A 26567-nucleotide genomic window follows, 5' to 3' on the forward strand; every position below is an offset into this window, starting at 1 on the left:
ATATTATATTACCCGTGTTAAATCAATGCGCTTGCGGATATAATACAGACACTTCGCTATTATTCTCGATCGTCCGCCGTGTATACGCCTCTATGTTGTATCTAGAATAATTGCACGTAGTTAAATGCGCGTTGTGCTTATATATAGGTACTGATTTAAGTTTTTGCCATTATCCAAAAGCGGACATGCAATTATTTCGAATATAGCCATCAAGGTGAGATGGTTAAAATACGTGAATATAATAATATTATCCGTCGAATATTTACAAATATATTACTAGACGTAAACAACATTATTATATATTTCTAGGTTTAAATCCTGATAAAATGTTGACGGTATACTGCGAACGCATTATCATTTCCGGCGCTTTGACTTTGTGTAGTGTTAATAAAAAGAAAAACAACGGTCAACGTATTTTTATCAGTATAAGGACAATATTTTAATAAAAAAAAATAATAATAATATACTTAAATCCACTGTTGTTAGTACTTGCAGTTAGTTGATAATTGGTAGGTACCTATTTTAATGTGTTAGACGGGCACCTAAATTGTAAAATTGTGTTTCTAATCAAGTTTATCATTATATTGCAGTCTACAACTGGTATTAATGTATTACGCTACTATGGTTAAATATTAAAATCGAATTACAAAATAATGTTTTACATAGGTATGTCATATTACTCATATATTACCTGTATATATATTATATATATTATGTATACAAACTTAAACCCATTTACTTTATTCAATGACTACATTTATTTATACAATTTCATATTTCAGAATAATTTTCTGGGTATTTAATTTTTTTTTGTGTGTGCTATCATTCAAAAATGTAAAAAAATACGATAGAGAAAAACGATCAAAATTTTTTAAAATTTTATACGAAAAATGTTGTTTTTCAAAGACATGAAACCATGTAAAAATCTTATTTACAAAAAAGTTAAAACTTTTCAGTAGATCAAGAGTAGACACTTAAATGGATCACCTTGTATATATATATTTAATTGTTGTGGATGTAGGTTTATATAATAAAGAATAATTCATCATGTAATATGGTTCTGAGCGCTGGCGGTCGTCTAGTTGTTGCGGACATGGTCATCGTGTTTTATCAAACATTCAAGAAGTAAAAAAGAATTATTTTGGATGCTTAAGTATAGAGATGCATAGTCTTCACATTGCACCGCAAATATATAATAATTTGCCAGAGGAGGAGTTGCATAACATTGTCACTCGCCTAGCTGGAATGGATAAAGCCTAGAGGCCAACTGCACAAAGCATGTCCAAAAACACTTTCCAATCATTTAGTATCGATTTGCAGGAACTCGTTTTCTGAGGTGTAATAATATATTATATTATATCTTTATTTAGAGTGTGCTATAGAAACAAACCATACGAGTAATAAAGATAATAAAATAACGACGTCCCTAACACGATGATGGTGTTTTACAGAGCAGACCTTATTATTTCCAAGAAAACCGTTTTCTAATATTTGTTTATTTTTTAATTTTTCGTATACGCGAGTAATTTTTTTATTAATGATTATAATATTCATACAATTATGCGTCGGACATTTCTTTAAAACCGGTTACTGATAAATGTTAACAATAATATACTATGTACAAATAGCGATATAGGTATATAATAGGCGTAATATTACAAATATTATAATCTGTAGCGAATTATATCTTTTTAATCGTTTAATTTTTCTAATATATATTATTATATACATTGCATTTATAAATAGTCGGCTATAGACTATATAGTTGTGCTAATAATTATCACCTATTAAGTTAATAATAATACTTCATAACTATATAATATACTTTGGCGTGGTCGGTTTAGGCTGTAATAGCCGCTCTAAGATGTTTTGTTTAACGTAAGAGGCCTCTTTTATATCAAAATCAAATTAAAATATTTTTTCTATGATTCGAATTTAAAATTTATAATTTAAACATAACATTTTTAAGTTTTTACTTTTTTTTAAATTACAACATACATTTCAATGTCATTCAATGGCATTTAATTTTTCAAAAATATTGTTTTATAAAAATTAGAATATTTTTAATTCCTAAAAATAGATTAAAATGTACAAAAATATTTGAAAATTTTGTATAATATAAATATTTGGTAGTAATATCAAGTGTCGTGGTAATCCCCTCTTTGATTACGTAAAATAACTAACGATTTTGTCGGAAACTAGTTTATTAAATATTCCCGTTTTCTCGCTATTGCCTGTTTTTTTTTTTACTTATTATTAAAAAAAAAAAAAGAATTTCCACTTTTGGCATTCCAAAGTATTAAGCTTATAAATTTTCCATATCTGATACCACCCTCAAGGTAGAAGATTGGAGTATTTTTACTGTTTCGAGTGGTAACGAAAGTCACGCAAAAAAATAACGCACATAATAGACATGTCATTGTAAATACCTACTGTAAAACATTTTGATTTAAAATTGTTATGCTCCAAATTTCTGAATGATTTTTAAATTTTTTACATATGTATTATCTATAGATACTCAATAAGTAACGACACATGTAGACAGATAGAATTTGAGTAAGTAAATATCTAAAAAAATATTGATCAACAAATAAAAGATATTATTAAAACATGATAAACATTTTTTGAGAAATTGTTTATTGAATTATACGTTATTGCGCGTATAACTCCAAAAACTCCTTATCTTATTCACATAATCACTGTGCGTGAAATATAAGTACGTTTTCGTAGAAGTACAGAAAGAAAACCCATAAACATATAATAATATATATTAATAATAAATAAATAATTTATTAGGTAATGTTATTAAATTATACATTATTATTATTAGTAGTATATTGTATGTCTATGGAGCAAAGATTTAATAACAATTTTATATCAAAATTGTTAAATGTTTACTAAAATATTTGCTCCAATAACTAATCGAATATTTTAACAGTTTAGTCGTTTAGTGTTTTTCATATCGCTAATAATACTTGTTTTAATACAAATCTCTTTTTGGTTCGTTTTTTGACGAAGATCAAATTTCATATGCCAATAAACAATTAGTTAACAGTCAGATAACTGTTTGTTTTCATTAACTCTGTGAAAATTTGTTCATTGTAATCATTATTTTCAAATAGATAATGTAATGATGCGTACGCAAATTTGAATTATTATTTTATTTGTTGTCACTTGAAATCAACAAACTATATGTTTATAGAAAAACTGTGTTTTGTAATATAAACACGTTTAAAATATATCATTTTTTAATATACTTTCCAAATGTTTAATCAAACAAATTAACATAAAAGATTTATACTTTCAGTTATGAGTTTTAAATCATAATTATTTTTTCGAGTTATGTTATCATTATTTCATTACTACACAAGAGTAAGATTAACTATGTTAATTATTTATAAATAACCTTGTAAAACAACTAGTTTAGTTGTTATCAAATATGTATAAATTAAAATAACCTTTCTAAAAAAATGAATTAATAAATAAAGTTGGTGTATATATAACATCTATTTTATTCAAGTTCATGTATCATTGTCTAATGACTATACTGTAGAAAGTATATGCAAATTTAAAAAACAAATTCCCCAAAAGATATTTCAAGTCTTAAATCTTGTAAAAATAAGTTATTAATCTCAGTTCAATGTTACTGACCACACCTAATCATTTCATTTTCTTTGCCATTGTCTCCGCAAATGGCATACTAAATTTATATTTAATTGTGCTTTTCATTGAAATGATATCTATATTTTTTGTATCTTAATATTCTACAGAGATTATTCTATTGTTTATAAAGTATACTTTATTATATCTTTTTTATATATCCAAGTACTACTTGTACATTAAGAAAAATGTCTACGTACTACAAGATCTAATAATAACTTTTTTTGCTTATCAAAAAATTAGGAACAACGTGATATGAAAACATTATAATTTTGTGCATAAAAGTAATATGAAATATGTATAAATTATTAAATTTATTATTAATTTTTTATCCATTTGGACCAGGAATATTTTTTTAAACATATTCATATTTTCAAGTAGTTTACTACTCGATTCTTCCAAGTTTATAAGATCAATGGATAACTCAGATGAGTGTAATTTCATGAATGCTAAACGAATTTGACTGCATTATTTTGTACTAACTGTTTCAACTTTTTTACACTGCAGATAAATAGTATTGTCTTTTAAACTTTTGATCGCATTTTTAAATTAGTCAAAATTATTAGAAAAGTGCAGTTTCTTGTCTGTATTTATTTATTATAGATAATGCTTTTAGAAAAGTTTTATTTCCTAAAATGAACAAAACAAGTTATATATGTATATAGATTTTAAATATTAAATTTATTACCATTATTAATTAATCTAAATCATAAATTTAGCTGAGTTAAATATTTTGTTTATTTAAACATACAAAATCGGAAAAACGTGAAAATTGCAAAAAATGCAGAATACAAAAATTATATATACTAAAATACTTAAATTATATTTACTTGTGACTTGAGTTATGATAAACATTATAATGTTGTAACCTACACATCTTGGAACACATTTTTTTTTTTTAGTTTTTAAGCAAAAATATACAATTAATAATTGTATTCATTTGTTGTGAACAAAACAGATATTGATTTTTTTTATTAGTTTAATAATACAAATATAAAATTAGTTATTGATAATGTATAATAGTAAATAGAAAAATTAGAAAAGCAAAACATTTAAAATTAGTCAAAATTCCAAACCACTTAAATGTTTGGCTTATTTTGTTTCCTATTATTTGATTTATAATCACGCTGTATAAAATATTATACAAAAAAATAAACAAATAAATATATTCAACGAGATAGAAAAATTAAAAGAATAAAGTTTTACTTTAGTTTTATACTTTTAAGCCGAAAATTTATAAAATAAATCCAACTCTGCTGTACAAGTACATATAAGAGAGTTGTACAATTTCACCGTCATCACCTCTCACCGACAATTAATTGACACACGTGAGTTTTGCAATAGAAATCCGAAAGTCGTTTGACCGTATAGTCATTATTTGGCACTGAACGATCGACGCCAATATTACTTAAAGAATAAAAACAAGACATCCAATCTATTTGGCCAACAGTTATTTTGTTATTATACATTATATTATTATGTGTGTACAATAAAATAATACCTAAACATAATATTAAAAATCGTATTAAGTAGGTACACGTAATTCTACAAAGACTCTTTGGACTTATCAAATTTGAAAACTTGTTATAATTTAAGGCGTAGGTACTAATAGGTATTAATCGAAACGCTTGAAAGCCTCCTCACTAATCGTTGTAAGATTCACTGATAAAAAATCATTGCACAGAAAAAATCTTAACTATCGGTCACCCGAAAGTTTACTACATTTCAATATATGACCTTATAATCCATTAAGTAATGTATAACGTTTTGGTTAGTAAGAGAGAGTCGCATTTTTCGTCACGGCGTATTTAAGTATATTTAAACATATAGATCTAAGTATACCTAAGAATTTTAATAAATAAATTATCAAATGAAAAAAATAGAGGTTAGCATTAGTGTATTATTACCTATTATTATTATCATCAAACATACCTATATAAACAAGCTTAATATAAAATGTTGATACCTACTGCTGTTGTCTTTATGCTGCAAAATATAAAAAACACACATAACTAAACATATATATGCGTGTGTTTTGTGTTATATATAAACAATAATATTAATCGCGGTCATCAGCGCTCTCGTCGGCACATATTGTAGGTATATAGTATAAGATTAGAATTATATTTTTAAAAATGTTCAATTGGTAAATATACGTCATATCTCACTGCGATATACTTACTTTAAACTGTCTGTCATTTCGTAGAACATATAAAAGGCCTTAGAATTTTCGTCATTTCGAAAAATCCAATCTGTCCCAAAGACGATGTGTCGCGCCTCTCAAATTATAAGGACCGCGAAAGTCCTTAATCGGTGCGCGTATACTCGTATTATTAGTGATACGAATTGATATTATTAAACAATTTTCAATTTTCCATTCGTGTACACGTCTCTTTGGATTCCGTCTTCCACTCCCAAGGACTCTCGTCGCCGTCGTCGTCGTCGCTGTCGCCGTTACACCAACATTGTCGGCGACGATTTGCACGTGATTGGCGTGATGAACGATGTCGCACAGCGCCGGGGCGCGCGAACGTCGGATAATAATATAATGATTTTACTTCGTTTTATTATTATTTTAAAACCATTTGAATTAGTATTCGCAGCGAAGACGCGCGATGGTGTACGGCCGAAAAGATACGTCGACAGAAACCTTCGAATTTACGTTCGCGACGGGATCGGTAAACACACAGACATAATATATAGGTAGATATAGTAGATAATATAATGCACGTAATCGATACCTGGTGTATATTATGTTTGTGTACGACGTAAAATTAAATTACATATTATTATTATTGTTGTTGTTGTTGTTGTTATTTTTGTCGTGACAGTAAAATATATTTAACGATGTATTCATATGGCTCAGCAAAAAAAAAATATTGCAATAATTCATTTTTTTTTAAATTATGAATATATTATATAATATTTTTATTAAAATTCCAAAAATCAGAGTTTGAATAAATGTATCAAAGTTAAAATTTTGGAATGAGCGTGCTAAGTGCTTGTTATATCCCACTGCGTATACTTTTTTGTTCCTGAAATTAATCGGTTTATTGATATATATACATTTTTTTTGTAATATTTTAATATTTAGTAAACTCAAATTATGGGTAGATAATATAATAATAATCGTTATATTTTTATTAAACAAATTTTATACTTATCAATTAGGGCTATAATTTTCTAGGGAATTATAATAACAAGCGTTAGCGTTGTGTAGCTTTTAAGTATTTAGTAATGCACATAGTAGATGACCTTATTTCGATACAGCAATTGATGATATGCTTTAAGTTGTAAATGCAGCGCAGTGCGATTTTATTACAAATATCAAATTACAGCAATTTAATTGTAGGCAGTATTTATTATAAATTTATAAATACAATATAATACAGTTATTATTATTTTTTCTATTGATTCGTTTATTTCTATTTTATTTTCATATTTTGCATATATTTGATTAATTATTAAATGTTTTAAATACCTACATTTAATTAAATAATGCAAAATACGTATTTATATGTATATATAATATAGTTTTTTTTTTAAAGAGGGAAGTATAATTTGCAAAGTATATGTATTTGCAATGTAAAAGAAATAAATACTATTATGTAATTGTATTACTTTTTACTGTCGTAGACAATTAAAGTATTTAGTTTTTTCTATATTTATCATGTTACAATTCACAATTATTATGTGTTTTGTAATTACCTATGTAGTATGCACTAATATTTCTTTCTATTCATTATTAAACAAATAATAGACTATAATTAACTAAAAATATAACTGCATTTTAGATAAACTTATTTAATTTTTTTTTAGCTAAATAGTGTATAATATTATAATTTATAACTTATTATTATTGTCCTTAATCAATTATTATAATATAAAAGCTATAAAATACCGTACACACTATGGTAACAATTATCAATAATTGAGATTGAGACACATATTTCTTCAACAAATTTGCTGGAGTGAATGTGTCTATACTCAAACAAAAGTCGCTAGTTGTCCTTATTATTGTTTCCAATTTCACGGGGAATACTGCAGGAAAATTCTATCGATAAACCCCAAAATGTTACAACACTTACAACAAAAATTTGTATTGAAGTGTGGAGGTGAAAATGCTTGGCGAATCACCTTGTATTAACGTAAGACATAAACATACTTAAAAAAAAACCATCTGGAAACTACAAAAATGATAGTCTTTACAAATACACACAACATTAATTAGTAAGCACACATAATATTATATTATGCATCTAGCTGTGTTTACTAAATATAAAATACAATATCAATCGATAACATACACGAGGTACATGAAAATAATTTTTTATTCTATTTACGTTGTTCAAAAAACTACGAATAATTAAAATTATTATCGAACATGTTATCTTTAATTGATTCGAACGAAATATATATATATATATAGGTAGAACCATGGACCATGGTTATGATGTAGCTATACCTACTACCTACTTAATAATATATAACAATACGTAGCGCGCTAGACCCTATTCAAGGTGACCTCAAGGATGAACGCTGTCGAATTTTTATACTCTATTGTACATTTATCGGCCAATATTGATGACATATTTTTGTACAGAGAAACAATAATTCGATATTCACAGCGCCCGAGCTGTCAATTGCCATATTGTATAATATTTCATTGAATTAACCATGTATGGTTCCTAAACGATTAAATTGGAAAAAAATGCTAAGAAGCTGATGGGTAATATTAAATAATATATTATATTATTATTATTATTATTATTATTATTATTATACATACGACATGCGGGCAAACAATAATTTAATTTTTAATTAAAGATCCATCGGGCTGACTCGACGTTGATTTTGCCGTCACATAACATAATATTGTCCATATCACGATTCACGAACCGTGTATCTTATATTGTACCGTTCCATTTTCAGGGCAGCGTACACACTATACACCTATAGGTATACGTTTGTTGCATATTTTATTTCCAAGTATTGCACATATCATTATAGGCGATGTACAGCGATACCTATGTATACGTAATAGATTAATGTTCAAAACCTTTTTATTATTCCGTTTTCATTTTAATGAATCTGTTACAAAACATAAGTCGCTGAAGTGGTCAAACGATAATCGCGTGCAGCTCATATTTTAGACATTATTATTTATTATTATGCTCTTTAATACAGCTACTACAGCAAGTGGACATCCCAATCAGTAGAAAAGTGTAATAAATCGAAAGAAAATTACTACACAGTACACAGTAGTTTACGATTAATGTAATTAGTGGCGTAGCTATGGAATGAAATGGGTATAAAGGGGCTACAGTTCCTTTAGAAATTTCAGAAAAAATTAAAAATCCTTTATCAGAATTCCATATACGATAGATGACTAAGACGTATATATAACTATAGTATAGGTATCAAAATTTTAATTTCTATAAATAAGGCAAAAGTATCGAACATTTCGGTTTTTAAATTATTTTAATTATTTTGTTTTCCTTTACCAACACTAAAAATATATACATAGTTATTATATCACTATATCAGTTAACATTAATGTGGGACTCGTTGGATATGAAGAGACAACAGGTATACTACGCATAAATATCACCTAAAGTACAATATCGCCCGATGATATATTATTATAGTTTAATTGGTGCTGCTTTATTCGCAGTATAGTTCTAAGATTTTTTTTTCTTTAAACAAATCATAATACAGGTAGGTATGTCATATATATATATATATATATATATATATTATTTTAGACTCATACATGAAATAAGGAATAAGGCAGTAATTTAGTCGAAATTTTATATCAACGTCATGTCAGTGTGTGTCTGGGGTGTAATTAAAGAGATAAGTTTCCCAAGAACTTTATTTTATTAACGTTTTTCAATATTTATACACACACGTATATATATATATATTGCAAATTATAAAGTTAACATTATTCTACTAAAAAAATGTTAATCCTCCCAAAGAAAATTCCTAATTACGACACTGGTGGGTGTGACAAGTCAACAAACATTATTGTGTATAGTCTAATCCGGAAATTTTATCGCTCGCATAAATGGTATATTTTTTATCGGTGTACTTCCAGCCACGCAATCACGTGTCAATTACCCATATATTATAGCAAAATATAGAAGATACATGGTGGTATCTAGATTATGTAAATTATTGGATATCATAATATTGTAGTTACATTTTTCAAGTTGCTGTGATATTGTTAGATGGATTTTGATTTATACCTAACAAGGTAGGTTAGTCTAGTTAATTTAGTTTTTTCAGTTTTTACGTAAAAAAAGATTTCAAAATATGCTTTTAAAAAAATACTATAATAGGTAAAATATTAAAAAATTAAAATATAATAAAGTTGAAAACATTTAATTTTATTAGATATTGTCATGAGAAAAATACCAATTAATATTAAAAAAAAACCCAAATTATAATTAGTTATTTTTCATGGTTTAGAGACGACGCCGAATGAAAGAATGACATATTTATATAACAAAGACTCTATATTATTTTATATTACTTACTGCTAGTTGGTGTTTAATTTGATATCTATTATAATATTATTATCACATACAAAACACTTGGGTATTGTAAAATTAAGTTACAATAGTTTAGTATTTAAAAAAATAACCGGAGATCTCTGTTGTTTGGTAGATATCCAATGTGCCTTATGTACCTATCATCGTTGAGTAAGTCACAGTAATAAACGTATTCAATTTAAATGTAATAATAAATCATTTAATCACTGCGAATATAAGTATACGATAAAGACGACTTTGAGTCCAACGATTATATTATTCGCTATATTTCAAAATCAGAAGGAGTAACGCAAGACGGTGTAAATATAGGTTCGTGATATAAATACAATTAGTGTACCTACTTATATATTTTTAAAAATTAATTGGGCATAGAAAATAATAATACACGTAATTGTGAAAAATTTCGGTCTTTATATGATTAACATTGTTTGAATAACATTTCAATTATTTAAATTTAAAAGAGGAAAAATTGTTATTTTTCGTTTAAATCTCCAATTTTTTTAAAATTTGAACTTAAAATCCTCATAATGTGTTCAATGTTCATAGGTATAACATATTTTTGATATTTTCAAACTGATTTAAAATAATATGCGAAGAACTTTCGATTAAACTTTCGAGTTTTAAGTATTCAAATAGAAAGTTGTGTGTTGTTATAATTTTATGTTAACTAAAAAAAAAAAAATAATAACTTGATAACAATATAAAACGAATAATTTTCGTACCTGCTTACAAGTTGATAATAAAAATAATAAGTATAAGATATAATTACGTATTAGTTATTAATAAACTTTTTAGGTGTAAATCGATTAAAATTATGTTTTCACGCACAACTCGTTTAAGACAAGCTCATTAAAATTAAAATAAGTACTACCTAATTAATGAAATTAATTAAAAATGTATAATTATATGTTTTTTTAAATTATGTCTATATATACATTGGTAAAATATTCGAGAACAACTTTTTATCACACAGCTAAACTGTACTATCTTAAATGTTTACTTCCATTGTAAGGTGGTGGCAATGGTCGAACCGACGTTTTTCTCAAACAAACAAAATATAATTTCATAGATAAGAATTCGTACTTTTTAAAGATTCAATAAATTTATTTGTTTTGTAATTAAGCGTATATTGTTGAACGTTGATTATAAGTCAAGATTCATAATGTTAATTAGGTAAGTACTGTTTTTAGTCTATTTCTTAGATTAAATATCAATATTAATTGGGCCAAAAATAAAATAACTGGAAAAAATTTTAATACATTTATTTCAACCTTGTTACCATTCAAGGTCTAATAATGATATATCTAAGCGATATAAGCAAGAATATTTAAACACGAATGACTTTTGAATAAAATTACAAATTGGTAAAAAAGGCAAAATATATTTTCATTATTTCTGAAGTTTTTTAGAAAATATTAAATATGTATATGATATACATATGGAAATCAAAAAATATGCACCTTTTTCATTAAAATCGACGAAATATGCAAAATATACATTTTTAATTTTAAATTTTTAAACTCGACATTGTACAGCTTGGATTTCTAGCTTGGTTCGCTGTAAATCGAGAGCATGCAGAACAATATGCAGCTCTTATAACTTCCGAACCGTACTAATTATTAATATTTATTTTTAATAATTGGATACGTCGTATACTTTTTCTATCCGCTGTTTAAACTTAACACTTAACTTATTAGATTAATTAATATATTTGTCTATTATTTAAAATTATACAAAGCGTCTATGTAACGTAAGAATGTACAGCATAAACAATAAAATACATAACGAAAAACGGCAAGAGACTAAGAGAAATGATAAAAATAAAAATATATATTCCGCTTACATAACAAATTATATTTAAGTTTAAAACTGTTTAATAAATGGGAAAATGTCATAAAAAAAATACATCAGTTGATCGAAGTATATTGCATTTATAATAACCCGTCTGCATAGTTCATACCGAATAATATTTATCGTGCGCCACCACAGCAGCAAATATAATCAAAATACCAATGTCATCAAATAGCTTACGTAATAAAACGCAATGTAAACATGAATTGAATACCTATAGTATAAATGACAATAGCTAAGCAAAATAACAACATTTCGGAGAGTTTTCTTTTGAATTGTTTGATATAAATTGTGCACCTACTCAAAATTATTTTCATTCTTGTTATCAGTAAAAATCCAAGTACCTACGTGGTCACTGGTCACATAAAAAACAGCTATAATATTCATTCTACTGTATAAAGTATAAGTTACAGATCGTAACTCACCATTGAGTAGATCACTTTTCGTTATTAATGGCATATTATTTATTCATTGAATTTGAAAAACGAAATACGATTCTCAGTGGATACGGTGTATATCAGTTTCTATCCTTAAAGATATTTTATAATTTATTAATATTTTTATATAAATACGGCATATAATAAACTAATTTTTGGCAAAAATGTCGCAAAAATTAAAAAAAAAAAATTTAATAACCTTTATGTCAATACAGATGAGGTACCTACCACGGTACAGCCATGTGAATATGTTAATAATAGTATAAATAGCTTAAATTTGGTCTAACAATTTTTAACTTTTCATTTTGTATAGAAAGTAATAATTGTAGTACCTAACAATGGAATGTTTCAAGTTTCTACAGTTAACGATTTTTGAATAATTACAAAATTACATAAATCGATTGAGGAAAACTCATTATTTTAAGTTTAAATATCCAATTTCATCAAAATTAAAAAAAAATTACGCGGCTTTACGCTAAACTTGTTTAAAGTTATTTCCCAGTGAGAATAACTTATTATGTGTGGAATCTTGTATTATTAAAATTGTAATGATTTTGAAAAAAAATTTTTATAAATATAAATCAAAAAATCGGTAAAATAAGTCGACATTTTTAAACGACTATATAAGCAAGAACCATATCATATCTGAAACATTAGACTGAACAATTTCTATTTGACCACGCCACTGAGTAACACGTTTATCTATTAACGTGTTATATAATATTCACACTATATATATTATTATAATAGTGGGTGCTGTTGTGCTGCACGTTTACGCATAATACAATTCATTATATTGACGACGTATAGCACGTTTATCAGTTACGTCGAAGTCGAGACAGTATTAATGAAGGTAGGTTAGTATAGTGTAAGTTATTATCTACTCATTCGCTTCATCAGTGTGCATTTAATATTTACAATTATTACATTTTCGTATATTATGTATAGAACGTGAACTATGTTAATATTATATTAGTTTAATTGGGTTTACTACACCAACACCATAATATTATTACATTGCTATACTCGATTTTTAATTCGGTTAGGTATACCATAAAGCTAGTTTTCATTAATCAATTTACTTGGTAGGTTAAATAAATGATAAGTATAATAATCTTTCTTTAAATAATTAATTATCAGATTATTGTTTTGTTGGTTTTCGTCGTAGTATATTTACCATTGCATGTATGTGTTAAACGATAAATAAGATTTGTTTTCCTTTAAAATAAAATCACTTAAACACAAACAAAATACATTTCGTTATTTTTTTATGGTTTTACCTAATTTACAAAACATAAGAAATAATCATATTTAAAACATGAGTTTAGGTATTTAATAGCTTCAGTCGTAATCTTTCACGTTTGATGTATTGTTATAATGTCATGTAATAGCTAATAAAATATTTAAAAAAATAAAATTGGTGTAAACATCCTCATAGGCCATAATCAATAACAATAACAAATATTAAATTATATGTGACATTTTAAAAGTAGGTACATACAAGCATTTATATAAATAAAAAATGAATAGTTAGAATACTGATATACAATGGTGTAGTGATTCATTTAAAATTTGAACCATAATTTGTCGAGGAGGTTGGAACCGAAAATGAAACTATATAATATTATGTCGGGAAAAGCGAGTAAGAAGTTTGAAAGGGATTTAGCAGAGTAAGTTGTTCACATAATAATTTAACTAAAAATCTCAAAAAATATTTTGGTTCTCTGTCTTACTTGTTTCTGCGAAACACGAATTTGGTAAGTATATTGAACGTTTGTACAACAAAAACAACAAATGCAGATTAAAATGTATAGTCAGACACGAGAGGTTAAGACCCTCTAAAAGTCTGTCAAGTTCTTCCAAATCAAGTATAAGTACCTACTAACGAAATATAATTTTTCTATATGGTTTTAAAATTGAACGCAATAGATTTTATTAGGTAAAACAGAAAAGAAAATACTCCAAACTTTAAGATTTAACTACCTTACTTTACAGATGTTATAGACGGAATTAAACAATTCTTAAAATCAAAATCATGAATTTTAAAATAATTTTCACCGAGTTGCTGCTATAATATTATGTTAAGAAATATATGATATAATTTGTATATTAATATACATTTTGAATAGTTATATTATATATGATTGATTTATAAAAAAAATATAAACTTAAATACACTATTGATACATTTGATTTTTGGAAATCATCGATTCTGTGGGTTTTAGATTTTGATTTTGAAAATCGAATTATTTGACATTTTGCCCAGGCCTGGGTCTGCCTATACACGTGCACCCGTGTTAGTGTGTTACTATATACGCCTACGCGACGTTGTACATAACATCGTATAATGTTATGCACGGTAAACAGGTATAGGTGGTATATAGGTACGCGTTACGCATCGCGTCGATCGGAACGAATAAAAAATTCGCAAACGCCAAACAGACGTTTTTCGTGTGGCGATTTATAAGTGCACACACAACCATTCATATATGATATACCTATTTCGATCACGTCCTGGCCGGTACGTGGCGCAGGATATCGTACTACACAACACTCACACATAATAATAATATATAATGATCGAATTGTGTGTGTGTGTTTGCAGAGTAGTGTTGGTACGACAATCGTGACGTATGAAAAAAAAAAAAAATACTTAACGTCGAGGGGGCAAACCGATTTCGCGCGCCACGGTCGGCCGTCGCCCAAAGTGCCCGCGACGACGGCTGCAAATTACAGAGCAGTACACGACGGCTATTATAGTGGCACAATGTCCTGCGCGCATCAGTCGATCACTCGCGTCATTGCTGTTTTTGCGTTCGCGCGTTCCTTGTAATAATAACAATAATTACAATTATACTATTGTCGCTGTTTAAACACATTTCGGCCCCGCCGACGCGATTATTGTCATATTGTCGTATCGTCGTCTCTGCGCCATCGCTCATCGCCAATAACAATATACCGCACCGCAATAGTATTATATATATATATATAACGACACACACTACGTCGGTTTGCGGAGACGAAGGTGTTTCGCGGTGCACACCAACCCTTTTCCCGAGGTCCTACACCCCGTCGTCCACCCCGTCGGGATACGCGTGTGAGGCTTTTGAACCGTTTTCGCGCGTACGACATCGCGACTAACATGACCGCGTCGGTGGTGACGCGCGACGAAGCGCCGGCCGAAAACCAGCAGACGGTCGTGGCCCGTCCCTCGTCGGCGGTAGTCGTGAGGAGCGCGTACAAACAGTACGGTCAGACGGCCATACTCAAAGACTTGAACCTGACCATACCGACCGGGAAAATGTAAGTACCCGTGCAGATGCCTAAATGTCTATATAGATAGGCGCGAGAGGATGACCACACATACACACACACACACACACACCGATACGAAACGAGTCGGAAACGTGCCTTTTGTATAAAAGGAGCGGTCGATAGGCAATATAATCAATATATTTTTTAATCGCAGTTTGGCGCTGAACAGTCAAAGCTTAAGTAGAAAGGTATGGTTTTTAAAGTTTCGTCTAAACTATAGTCCGTTGGTGTTTTTCGTTCTCGCGGTTTTTAACTTGGCAATTCGAACGCTATTAAACGAATTCCTTGATCGAATAATTCGATTATCACAAACGTGCAGTGTGTAATTCCACGACGAACCAGCGCACTAGTCACAGCTATAGTATCCGTGAGATAATAACGAAAAGAACGAATAGAGTATACAAGACGTTGGTTGAAAGTTGCGCAATCACTATAAGTATGTTCCAGCAAATGGGTGCACAGAAATAAGTATTTTTGCAACTAGGATATATACGAGTATAGTACACGAGTATATACACGTTGGCCAATGTATATAGTAATGGAACCATTCATAGCGAATATATAGTCGAGAAAGGTTGACACCAATTTACGAGTATTTGATAATTTTTATTAAATGTTTTGATTTGTACATTTTTGTATTTGTGGGAAATCTTTTTCATATACGTAAGAATACATATTATATTTTAAGAAATAATACCTATCAACAGTAAATTATCAAGAATATAAGTTTAGTACTATAGATTTATGTCAGATATTCCGACCTCGAGTACAGCATATGAATTGAGCTTTTTGTGCTTGAACATGTTTTATACGTTTATATACTAAATAGTTATATGGTATATCGGTGTATTATAAATTATTAAAATTTTAACAATGCCTTTTGATTTTCGACAAGACAAATATTCTATATAAATTATAAGCTCAAGACATTTTTTGATTACGTGATTTACCTAATATTCTTAAAACACTACCTACCTTTTCAGTTAACATAATATAATATATCTCTAGTAGTATAGTTAGGTTACTTAAAGTTTTACCGTTATCGTGAAACGACGAGGGATCATATTATAGGCAATATACGTCGAAGTCCCGCTTCTCCCGAATAATCCGAGACCTCCAAAATGAGGTGAAAGCCCAAATATTAACAAATACAATTATTGTTCTATTATTTCAGTGACTTAACCCTGCGTGATCTTGCGCAATAATAGTGTTTTCGAAAGGCTGTAGGTATATAGCTATATAGCTAAGCTTGTCCGCCTAGGCTAAAGTGTTCTAGCACCAATATACCACAACTGCCATTGTACGAACACTACGAACTTTGAAAGCAATCAATAGTACAATATATTTTGTTATAATAAAGTATTAGATAAAAATATGTATTGCCTAATATATTTATTATTTGCATAGTGCATAAAAATACATAATATAATATATTAATATTGAATATACTAATAATTATACTATATATAAAAATTGTAAATTTGTAATGCAACACGTCAGAAAATATAAGCTTTGTGGATAGGTATAAAATTATGCTTAATGGAGGAGTGATCATTAGTCCTTTTGTCCTTTCGTATTACCATTTTACTATACACAATATACATAGGTAATTATTTAGAAGTAAGTAAAAAATCTAAGTAGATGTATTAAAATCCATTTCACCCTTCCTCCTACCAAGGGGATGCGAATGAAGTATCATCATGTTACAATCGACAAACATAATATTACATTGTACAAAATATTTTTAAAAAACCTATACAACAGTGTTTATTTTATATCGGGTCCTGGAAAACGTACTTATTATATTATTTTATTTTGTATTCTTTTTTTTATTCGTCAAAATGCCTCTATAAAGTTGCAATTGGAATACAATTGGTATTATTATTGTTATACGATAGGTTAACATCTTTAATAAAAATTATTAAGGGGATTCAATACGGACCATTTTTAAGAAATTCATATAAGCAATTTTCCAAATAGGTGTTTGCGGATTATACAAATGTATATGTAATGTGTAGTCAGTGAACAATAGTGTGTGTAACTGTGTGTACCTACATCTTAAAATAATATTAGAGCACTCCTGCACGTGCTCGCGCATGTTAGTAATGCAGTACACAATTAGTTATTTTATTTTTCTTGAACAAAAGTATCAATATTTTCCATTTGTAAATAAATAAAAAAAAAACAAAATATAAATAAATACTCCATCTATCCAATTAAACATCTGAAAACATAATTGAATTCACCGTAAAAGTCACTTGAAAATGACTTACTTACATTTTTTAATTAATTTTTTCACTTGAATATTAATACAATTTTTAAAATTATTAAAACTCAAATTTTAAAAATATAATTTTGAAGGGTTTAAGAATTTAATTTCTAAAAATTGGAAGTTGTTTTCAAGTAAATATTTTATAAAATTCACATATATTTTCATACGATTTACATTTATATTAGTATACTTAAGTATTAAGTTATATACTACTTATATAGTATAACTTTTTCAAGCTTGTGTACAAATGCCGAGTGGTTCTTCTATCATTTAGTAGAATTTTAAAAATTCCATATTGTGTATATAATAAATAATATAGGAAACATACCTATTTATATATTGTTAACCACATTCATTAATTAATTAATATTTACACGACTCTATGCATTTTGGAGCAATCATAATAATTATTATTTATAATCGGTTTATTAATAATTATTTTTCTAGTTGCATAATTAACATCATATTATAATAATTATTGTTGGAGGTCTTTTGATCATCGTAACCACTATATAAAGAAATTATCCACTAGGTTTTTTCTTTTTAACTATTTTCTGGATTTACTGTCAACATGATTTGATACAGATAAAAATAATCATTGGAAATTTGATCAAAGAAAATATGAAATTATGATTATAACACGATAATTTAAATATATTGGATTAAATCACATCAGGTTTATTCTACATAAATGTTACACTAAACAATGTCTTTACTACTAAACGTATCCAATTAAATTTCTAGTTTTATGCAGTGTAAGGAAAAAAGAAATTATTAAAGCTATTATAGTTTTACACGAAATAAATAATGATGAATTACATATACATATATCATAGTTATATTATATGTAATCAAATTAGGAATTTATTGTGACATGTGAAAAAACACCACTCGTTCCGATATAAATATAATTTGTACTTGTTGTTAAATTTCAGATATGGGCTATTGGGACCTAGCGGCTGTGGAAAAACAACTTTACTGAGTTGTATCGTCGGTCGTTTACATTTAGATTCCGGAGAGATAAAACTCAAAGGCAAACACATTTCCGACATCGGATATATGCCACAAGTAATGTCACCAAATCGTCTTATCACATATTATTTTTTATTTTTATTTTTTGTTTTTTAATATTACATACTTATTTCTATATCTCTAAAGGAATTAGCACTTCACAACGAATTGTCCATAAAAGAAACGTTTACGTACTATGGTTACATATTTAATTTATCAAATGATGTCATCGAAACAAGAGGCCGAGAACTAAAGGAGCTCTTGAAATTGCCATCGTATAGTCTAAGTCTAAACGAGATTAGGTAAGTAAGAAATTCGACAACTGTCGTTCACTATTATTGTACCAACTAATTATTATAACCCCAGTATCTATAATACAACGATGTTATAATAAATTTGATTTCATAAAGTGGTGGTCAACAAAGAAGAGTGTCCCTTGCAGTAGCAATGCTTCATGACCCAAAGTTGTTGATTTTAGACGAACCTACAGTTGGCTTGGATCCTTTGATAAGCCAAAGGTAATTAAATCTGTATTTAATAAAATTACATTGTTAAGTTAATATATAAGTATCAAAATTGTCGATCCTCTTTTGCAAATGTATATTTTATAGTCTATACTATATAATCATTCACAGGTAATACACTTCAGCATAACTAAAATAGTGATCTAGAGGGAGGGGCTTAGAATTTTTGTTTAGGCTCTCCTGGTGAAAACCCAACCTTGCATAAAAAAACTTTCATCGGTTCAGTGTGTAAAATATTTAATAATTATATATGTATCTTATAATATACTAATACTATGGGTACACGAATTTATGTTTAAGAATAATCAAAACATGCGTAAGGTCGACTATAATCCAAAACAAATTCAGTGATCTTGTTATAATAAATAAAAAAAAGGAAAACTAAAATAATCTATAATGATATTTTATAAACTTTAAATCTAAATATAGACGTATTGTGTATACAGCTAAAAAATATGTTTTAAATTATAATTATTTATTATAAAACCAAAGTGAAAATAAATAAATGTGTTTATACCACTTGCATTAACTAAAATTTATATTTCTAGCATTTGGGAACTTCTATTGGATTTGACATCGAATGGAGGTAAAACAGTGATAATCACCACGCACTATATCGAAGAAGCAAAACAGTCACAAATGGTGAGAAAAGTTTTCATCGACTTTCTTTATCGAAATATAATATGCTAACAAGTATATGTTTATAGATTGGTCTGATGAGGAAAGGCACACTACTTTCCGAAGCAACGCCAACAGAACTATTGACTTCGTGCAATTGTTCATATTTGGAGGAAGCGTTTTTGAAGATTTGCCAAAACCAAGTAGCTAAGACAAACAGTTTCAAAATACCAGTAAAACAAGTAAGGGCGACTATTGTTTTATTTTTTTTAAATATTTACTAAGTATAACGATTTTCCCTGTGTGATAAGTAAATATGGCCATCATATGGGAATAATAATTAACGTTTAATACTTAAATACCAACATCATTTGTTTGTTTTATTTTCACATACCAAAGCATTTTTTTTATATTATTCCTAATCTTTTAATGACGACTATAGTATTACAGATATTACATACGTAATTGTCAGTATATATCAAATATAATTAATGAGTAAATATTATATAACGTTAATAGCTAATGTTACATATTATATTATATGCTATAACATAATATTATAATTTTAAAAAGCTTAATTTTCCCTAAACACCTTATTATATTTTAATTTAATGCAATATTTAAATATTCAGCACCGTAAGTATAATAAATATTATTATAAACTACCAATAATTGGTACCTATGCAATTGTGACGATTTAATATTTCGTGTTTATCCTACAGCCTACAAGAAGGTTTTCTTACGCCCGAGATTTGCCCCCACCGCCGTTGTTAAACAACACATTATTTACGTTTGGTCGTTTCAAAGCTCAGGTGTGTAAAAACATTTACCTGCTGAGAAGAAATATACCGTGAGTACAATATAATAATATTCATAATTTTAAATTATTCATATATGTAGACGTAAAGTGATTCACCGAGCATGATTACCTCAATTTTTCGTATAATAATGAATTTATTTAAGAACCCTTTGAATTTTCTGTAATGATGTACAAACTTTTGTTTTTAAAATGATAATCTTTCTTTTTCACTATATTTAGTGAATAATTTTTTTGAAAATTTTTATGGACCTAATTTAAAATTTAAAATAGTAGTTTCTCAGTTATTAAAATATTTATATTAAAGATAATAATCCTTAACAACTGTCTTAAAAATATATGATGGATGTAATATTGAATTTAGTATTAATTATTATACTAATTGGACCATTTTTACAAATTACAGATATTGATAGACGATAGATTAGTATTAATTATTGAAATTTTAGATACATTAACCTTATTAGCATTCAAATTACTCGTTCGAAATTTGTTTTCAACACGTAAATATTTGCAGAAAAGTTATCCATTAAAATAAAAGGTCCATTCTCATACAAAAAAAAAAACAGAAGTATTTAGCTTAAATATTAGAGCGAAATGACTTATCATCAACCTATAGGTAAGAAAATCATCGCTGTTCTCTCGTTGAAGTGTTGTGGTATTTTAATTTTTAAGCGAGTATGAGTAATATTTAAAAATGCTCATACATTTAAAAATTAAAATATAGTGAAAAACCGACGAAAGAACACAGACAATATTCTTACCTTTAAATTTGATAATATGTCAATATTATCACACTAACGTTTAAGCTAACAACATAAAATTGGAACTTTTAGACGTTCGTTTTAGTATGTTATGCGTTGTTATAGACAATACATGCGAGTACAAAATCCTCTTAGTAAGTAGTACCTACAATACATTTTAAGAAATTAAAATAAATATTTGAAAACTTTGAAAATTAGAATTTTAATAACTTCATTGATAAAAAAAATGGGATGAGCTAGCTTGGAGAATCACCCTGTGTATTTAGATATATTATTATTAGGCGTACACTTTTTTATCTGTTGTCTTTTGTTATACTATTTTTAAAGGTTTACACTATTTGTGATCTTCTTACCGCTGATACAAACAGTATTATTCAATATTGCATGTGGCCATGATCCAAAACATTTGACTTTGGGTGTATTAAATGAAGAGTCTGTGAACAAAATTGGTACATGTTCGTTGATGCAGACGAAAAATTGTTTTTTGGATGGTGGCGTGCCGGTCAGTTGTTTGTTACTGGAAAGATTAAAAGAAAAGACTTTCGAATTGGTAATATTTACAAACACATTTTTTATTACTCTTAATGCGTTAACACATCTTTTTCATTTTAACGCTTTTTGCTATATTTTTTAAGGGAGTGTGAGTCGTCTGCAGTCCAGATGACTTGTATCTATACCAAAATTTCTTTATTTGAATCGCAAATATTTAAAAAGTCATCTTTAAGAAAAATAATAAATTAACAAATATCATTAAAGTTTGAAAATTAGGAAATCTTGGTTAAGAAAGAATTTACTGAAAAATGTTTTCTTGGTATAAATTATTTTAACATTTTTCCTCCCTAAAAAAATTAGGAAAAGCATTAAAAGTTATATAATGATGAGTTCTATACTTAACTTTTCTTGACACCATTTTTGTTTTGAATATTCGTTTTCTAACTTGTATACTTAAATATGCTGAAAACGACAATACAATCAGAATTCAATGCTGGGCTTTAGTTTTGAAGCTAAAAGTTAATCCGTACTTGGTAGACCATATTATTTGTATAGCTTAATTTATTTCTTAAGATTGTTTTGATTTAAAATAACGTTTTATTTTTAATTTGTCTATTAAATATATATATATATAAATAATTTTTATTTGCCAACGGTTTGTTAATTATATTATATTATATTAACAACGCCACCGCAATCGACAAGATCTATAAAGAAAATTGTTCATAGATCTTGTCTCACAACATCTATATCGATCATCATTAGCATGTAGTCGTCTCTCTGATAGTTATTATTATTCAATAACTGTATGTCTAAATAGGTACATAACTAAATACATATCTGATTGGAAAGTAATAACTAATAAGTATAAAATAGGGTAATAATAATTTAAAGTATTTTTTAAAACTTTTTTTCTGGTAACATGTGCATACTAATATATTATTATTATTATTATCATAACGCGTCGATAAATGTTTAGGTATTACTAAAACATATCAAATTGCAGCAATGTGAGATGTTTTATTATTGACGAACTACGATACGTCGTAATAAAAAAAAAATAATACGTATAGATATTAGTCATATTTTGGCGAATAAAAATGTCAACGTCGCGTCTCGGAAATTCTGTGCACGTATATTCGAGATAAAATAAAATATCGACACGGTAAACGGCAAAGTAACACTATAAATAATTACAACCGCATATTATCACAGTTCAATGTCGCAATATATTATTAATGTAATAGGTCTATACCATCTATATACGTATACGTTTACTGATGTACCCCACATGACATATCAGATGTGCATGTGAATCGTTTACTCTCAAATTAACAACTGTCTTACGTCAAATTTGTGCCGAGTTTAATATGAATATTTTTGTTTTCTTATACATGCGTAGAGATATTATATATTAATCTTTTAAACGAGTAATCGTTATTAGCTTGGAAAAAAAATAAAAGCATAGTATTAATAGTTTATAGCGATTTGCATGTCAAATTTATTTCAGTTATGACCCATTTATTATATTTTGTCGTGTTGCAGGTTGAATATCCCAGCGCGGAAGACGGCCAGTATGCAGTGTCGGAAAACAAGGTCTGGGGATTTCTTCATTTTTCGAAAAATTTCAGCACTAATTTAGCAACCCGTTTTAATGAAGGAGGAGATATCTCCGACGACAACATATTCGACATGGGATCGGTCCAAGCATGGATTGACAATACAAGTAAGAATGCGTACAATTAATGTATTACTATTGCAGTGGCCGTCTAACGTGTTAGGCACCAAGTAATGGAACTGCGCGATACTCTATATTTAGATATAAAGGGAGTGAGTATAAACTATAATATTATTGTAGTTGTCACAAAGAAGCAAATGTATATCATACAATTAATGTACTATACAGGCTATAGTGACTTACTAATTTATTTTAATATATGTTCATTCGTGCTAACGACTATGTATAGCTTGTAAATTTTCAATATACTCTGATGGCTTTTGTTAATACCGACAGGAAAAAAAGAAGAAGGAGCTATTGTTAATAATTTTTTGAAAAATTAGAAAGTAGATATATTTATTTCATCAACACGTTATATACCTATACGACTATACTAGTGATAGTGAAAAAAATATTAGATCTAATAAGAGGCATTTCACCTCCTCACCAATCATATAGTAATCGTACCTAACTATCACTATAAGTCTAGGACTCTAGTCTAATAGTATATAAGTTAATAGGTCCATGATATTTTATCGTTCTTATGTCCTATACCATATAGGCTACCTATTTATATGTATTATGTATACCTGACATAAGAACCAGCCGTCAAATGCTGGTCTTCTTTTTAAGGTATTTTATACTCTATATTGGTCCTTAATCGATATTTTATAATATAAAATAATATATTACTAATTGAAAGATTATTATATTATATACTTTATTATTACATAAATTAATGAAGAGAAAATATTGTCGATCGCAGCGATAAAATGGTTTTGCATGGTTAGGCGCTTTCGCATATGATTTCAAAATTCTACTGTTTACCTACACTGTAATAGTCATATTCAATACAACTATATGATTAATATTTTCGATGGAATTGTACCCGGAACAAATAATTATTTATTATTTAAATTAAATAACGAGAATTTAAATATTACAACTATATAAACGTAAACAAATACTATATCGAATAGTCAAATTGTAATGATATATATTTTTGCAATTGAAACGATTAACAAAAATTAATAATTTATAATTGGTAATTCGAGTTTTTGTAATCGAGTACATATCATAATAATACATTATTCAAATTTTAACCATTTATTCAAAACCATAACCGTTTTGAGATTTTTGGACGAGGTATAAGGCCAAAAGGCAACATGAAAAAATAATAAAAAATGATGAAAAATAATATTATTATATTTTTACTTTCGTTCCGAATAAAATCATCTGACATATGTATTTTAATTTTTATCATCACTATAAAGGTTTATAGTGATGGTACCCGCGAGAAAATTTCAAACTCGATTCTTACCATTTGGTATTAACACTTATACGGCGAAACCACTAAGTATACAATATAGAATGTTCTATATCAATAATAATACATTTTAATTTTTCAGACAAGTATATGTACGACATGATTAAAAGAGATATTTACGACAGTTACACAGACGTAATTGATGGTCTTTTCGGAAAATGTAATATATCAGAAAGAATCGGCAACTCGCCAGTTCGGGTAAGTGGACAATTAGAAATAGACACTTTTGATTTCGTGATATTTTCCTAAGATTTCTTACGGTTTACGAATAATGTGTAAAAATTACATCCCTAAAAATATGATCCACACAACGACGACGGTATTAATTTCATAGTTGCGCATATTTGATGGACAAATAAAATAATCGATAACGTTGACGATATTGTTATGCGTAGGTAGTTAAGTGTTGTAGATAATAGTATATACCTATTATTTGTCGTATGATTTTCGAGGGCAAAATATATAATAATAATAATATAGTTTCTAATAATTTATATACATATTTTTATTTTACATATTGTCCTCGACCAGTTTATTTTTTATTATCTTCGTAGTGTACCAAATGATTAGTACGCTGTGCGTTTATGTCGGCAACCTGAAATGTGGGCACATTGCCAATAGAAGGTTGATTCGTTTTTACATAAAAAAAAAAAAATACAATAAAAACATAAAAGGTGTAAATTTATTGAACCGCTATCGCCTTATTCTTCACTAGTTTTAAAATGCATTTTATTTAAAACTGACTTCATATTCCAACAATTTTTCGTTTTGATTTAAAAGTTAACTTACATATCACCCTCGACTCTCGAGGTATAACGGTTACCTGCAGCATGTCTGTATTTCACTCGCGTCGTTAGTTCAAAGGATTCGTTGAACTATATACAGCTATATGTTGGTCCGTCGACAGCCATAATCATAAAATATGATAACCATGCGTATTACACTATTACCTAGATATAAATAATAATATTTTTTATTGATATGTTTTTTTTAGATCCTCGACCCTGTTTACGGACACAAAAATCCAAGTTTCATACATTACGCGTCGCCTGCAATAATAGCACTGTAAGTATAACCATTGGCGTGCACACAGGGGGAAGCATCAGGTGTGTGTTTTACTGTCTTTGGTCAATCAGACTTCATATTTTTAATGATGGCACTGCATAATTCCACTTTACTCTACGGCCTACAGTGATGAGGTTTAA

At 27.8% G+C, this 26567-nt stretch overlaps 1 protein-coding gene across 2 annotated transcripts in view; it reads left to right on the forward strand.

The window, feature by feature from the left end:
• Positions 1-26567, forward strand: part of LOC132926637 (ABC transporter G family member 23-like) — a 47315-nt gene that overhangs the window by 14439 nt on the left and 6309 nt on the right. Inside the window, exons 1-11 of one of the 2 annotated variants that reach the window (XM_060991010.1) lie at positions 15229-15808; positions 19028-19160; positions 19251-19405; positions 19514-19621; positions 20176-20269; positions 20335-20487; positions 20968-21095; positions 22154-22376; positions 23864-24044; positions 25445-25560; positions 26357-26427. In XM_060991010.1, the coding sequence (XP_060846993.1) occupies positions 15648-15808; positions 19028-19160; positions 19251-19405; positions 19514-19621; positions 20176-20269; positions 20335-20487; positions 20968-21095; positions 22154-22376; positions 23864-24044; positions 25445-25560; positions 26357-26427 (1523 nt within the window). In that variant the 5' untranslated portion in view covers positions 15229-15647. Of the gene's footprint in view, positions 1-15228; positions 15809-19027; positions 19161-19250; positions 19406-19513; positions 19622-20175; positions 20270-20334; positions 20488-20967; positions 21096-22153; positions 22377-23863; positions 24045-25444; positions 25561-26356; positions 26428-26567 lie in introns of those variants that run through there. The other variant, XM_060991011.1, reaches the window with a different exon arrangement.

Source organism: Rhopalosiphum padi, chromosome 3 (genome assembly GCF_020882245.1).
Source record: "Rhopalosiphum padi isolate XX-2018 chromosome 3, ASM2088224v1, whole genome shotgun sequence".
Lineage (NCBI taxonomy): Eukaryota > Metazoa > Arthropoda > Insecta > Hemiptera > Aphididae > Rhopalosiphum > Rhopalosiphum padi.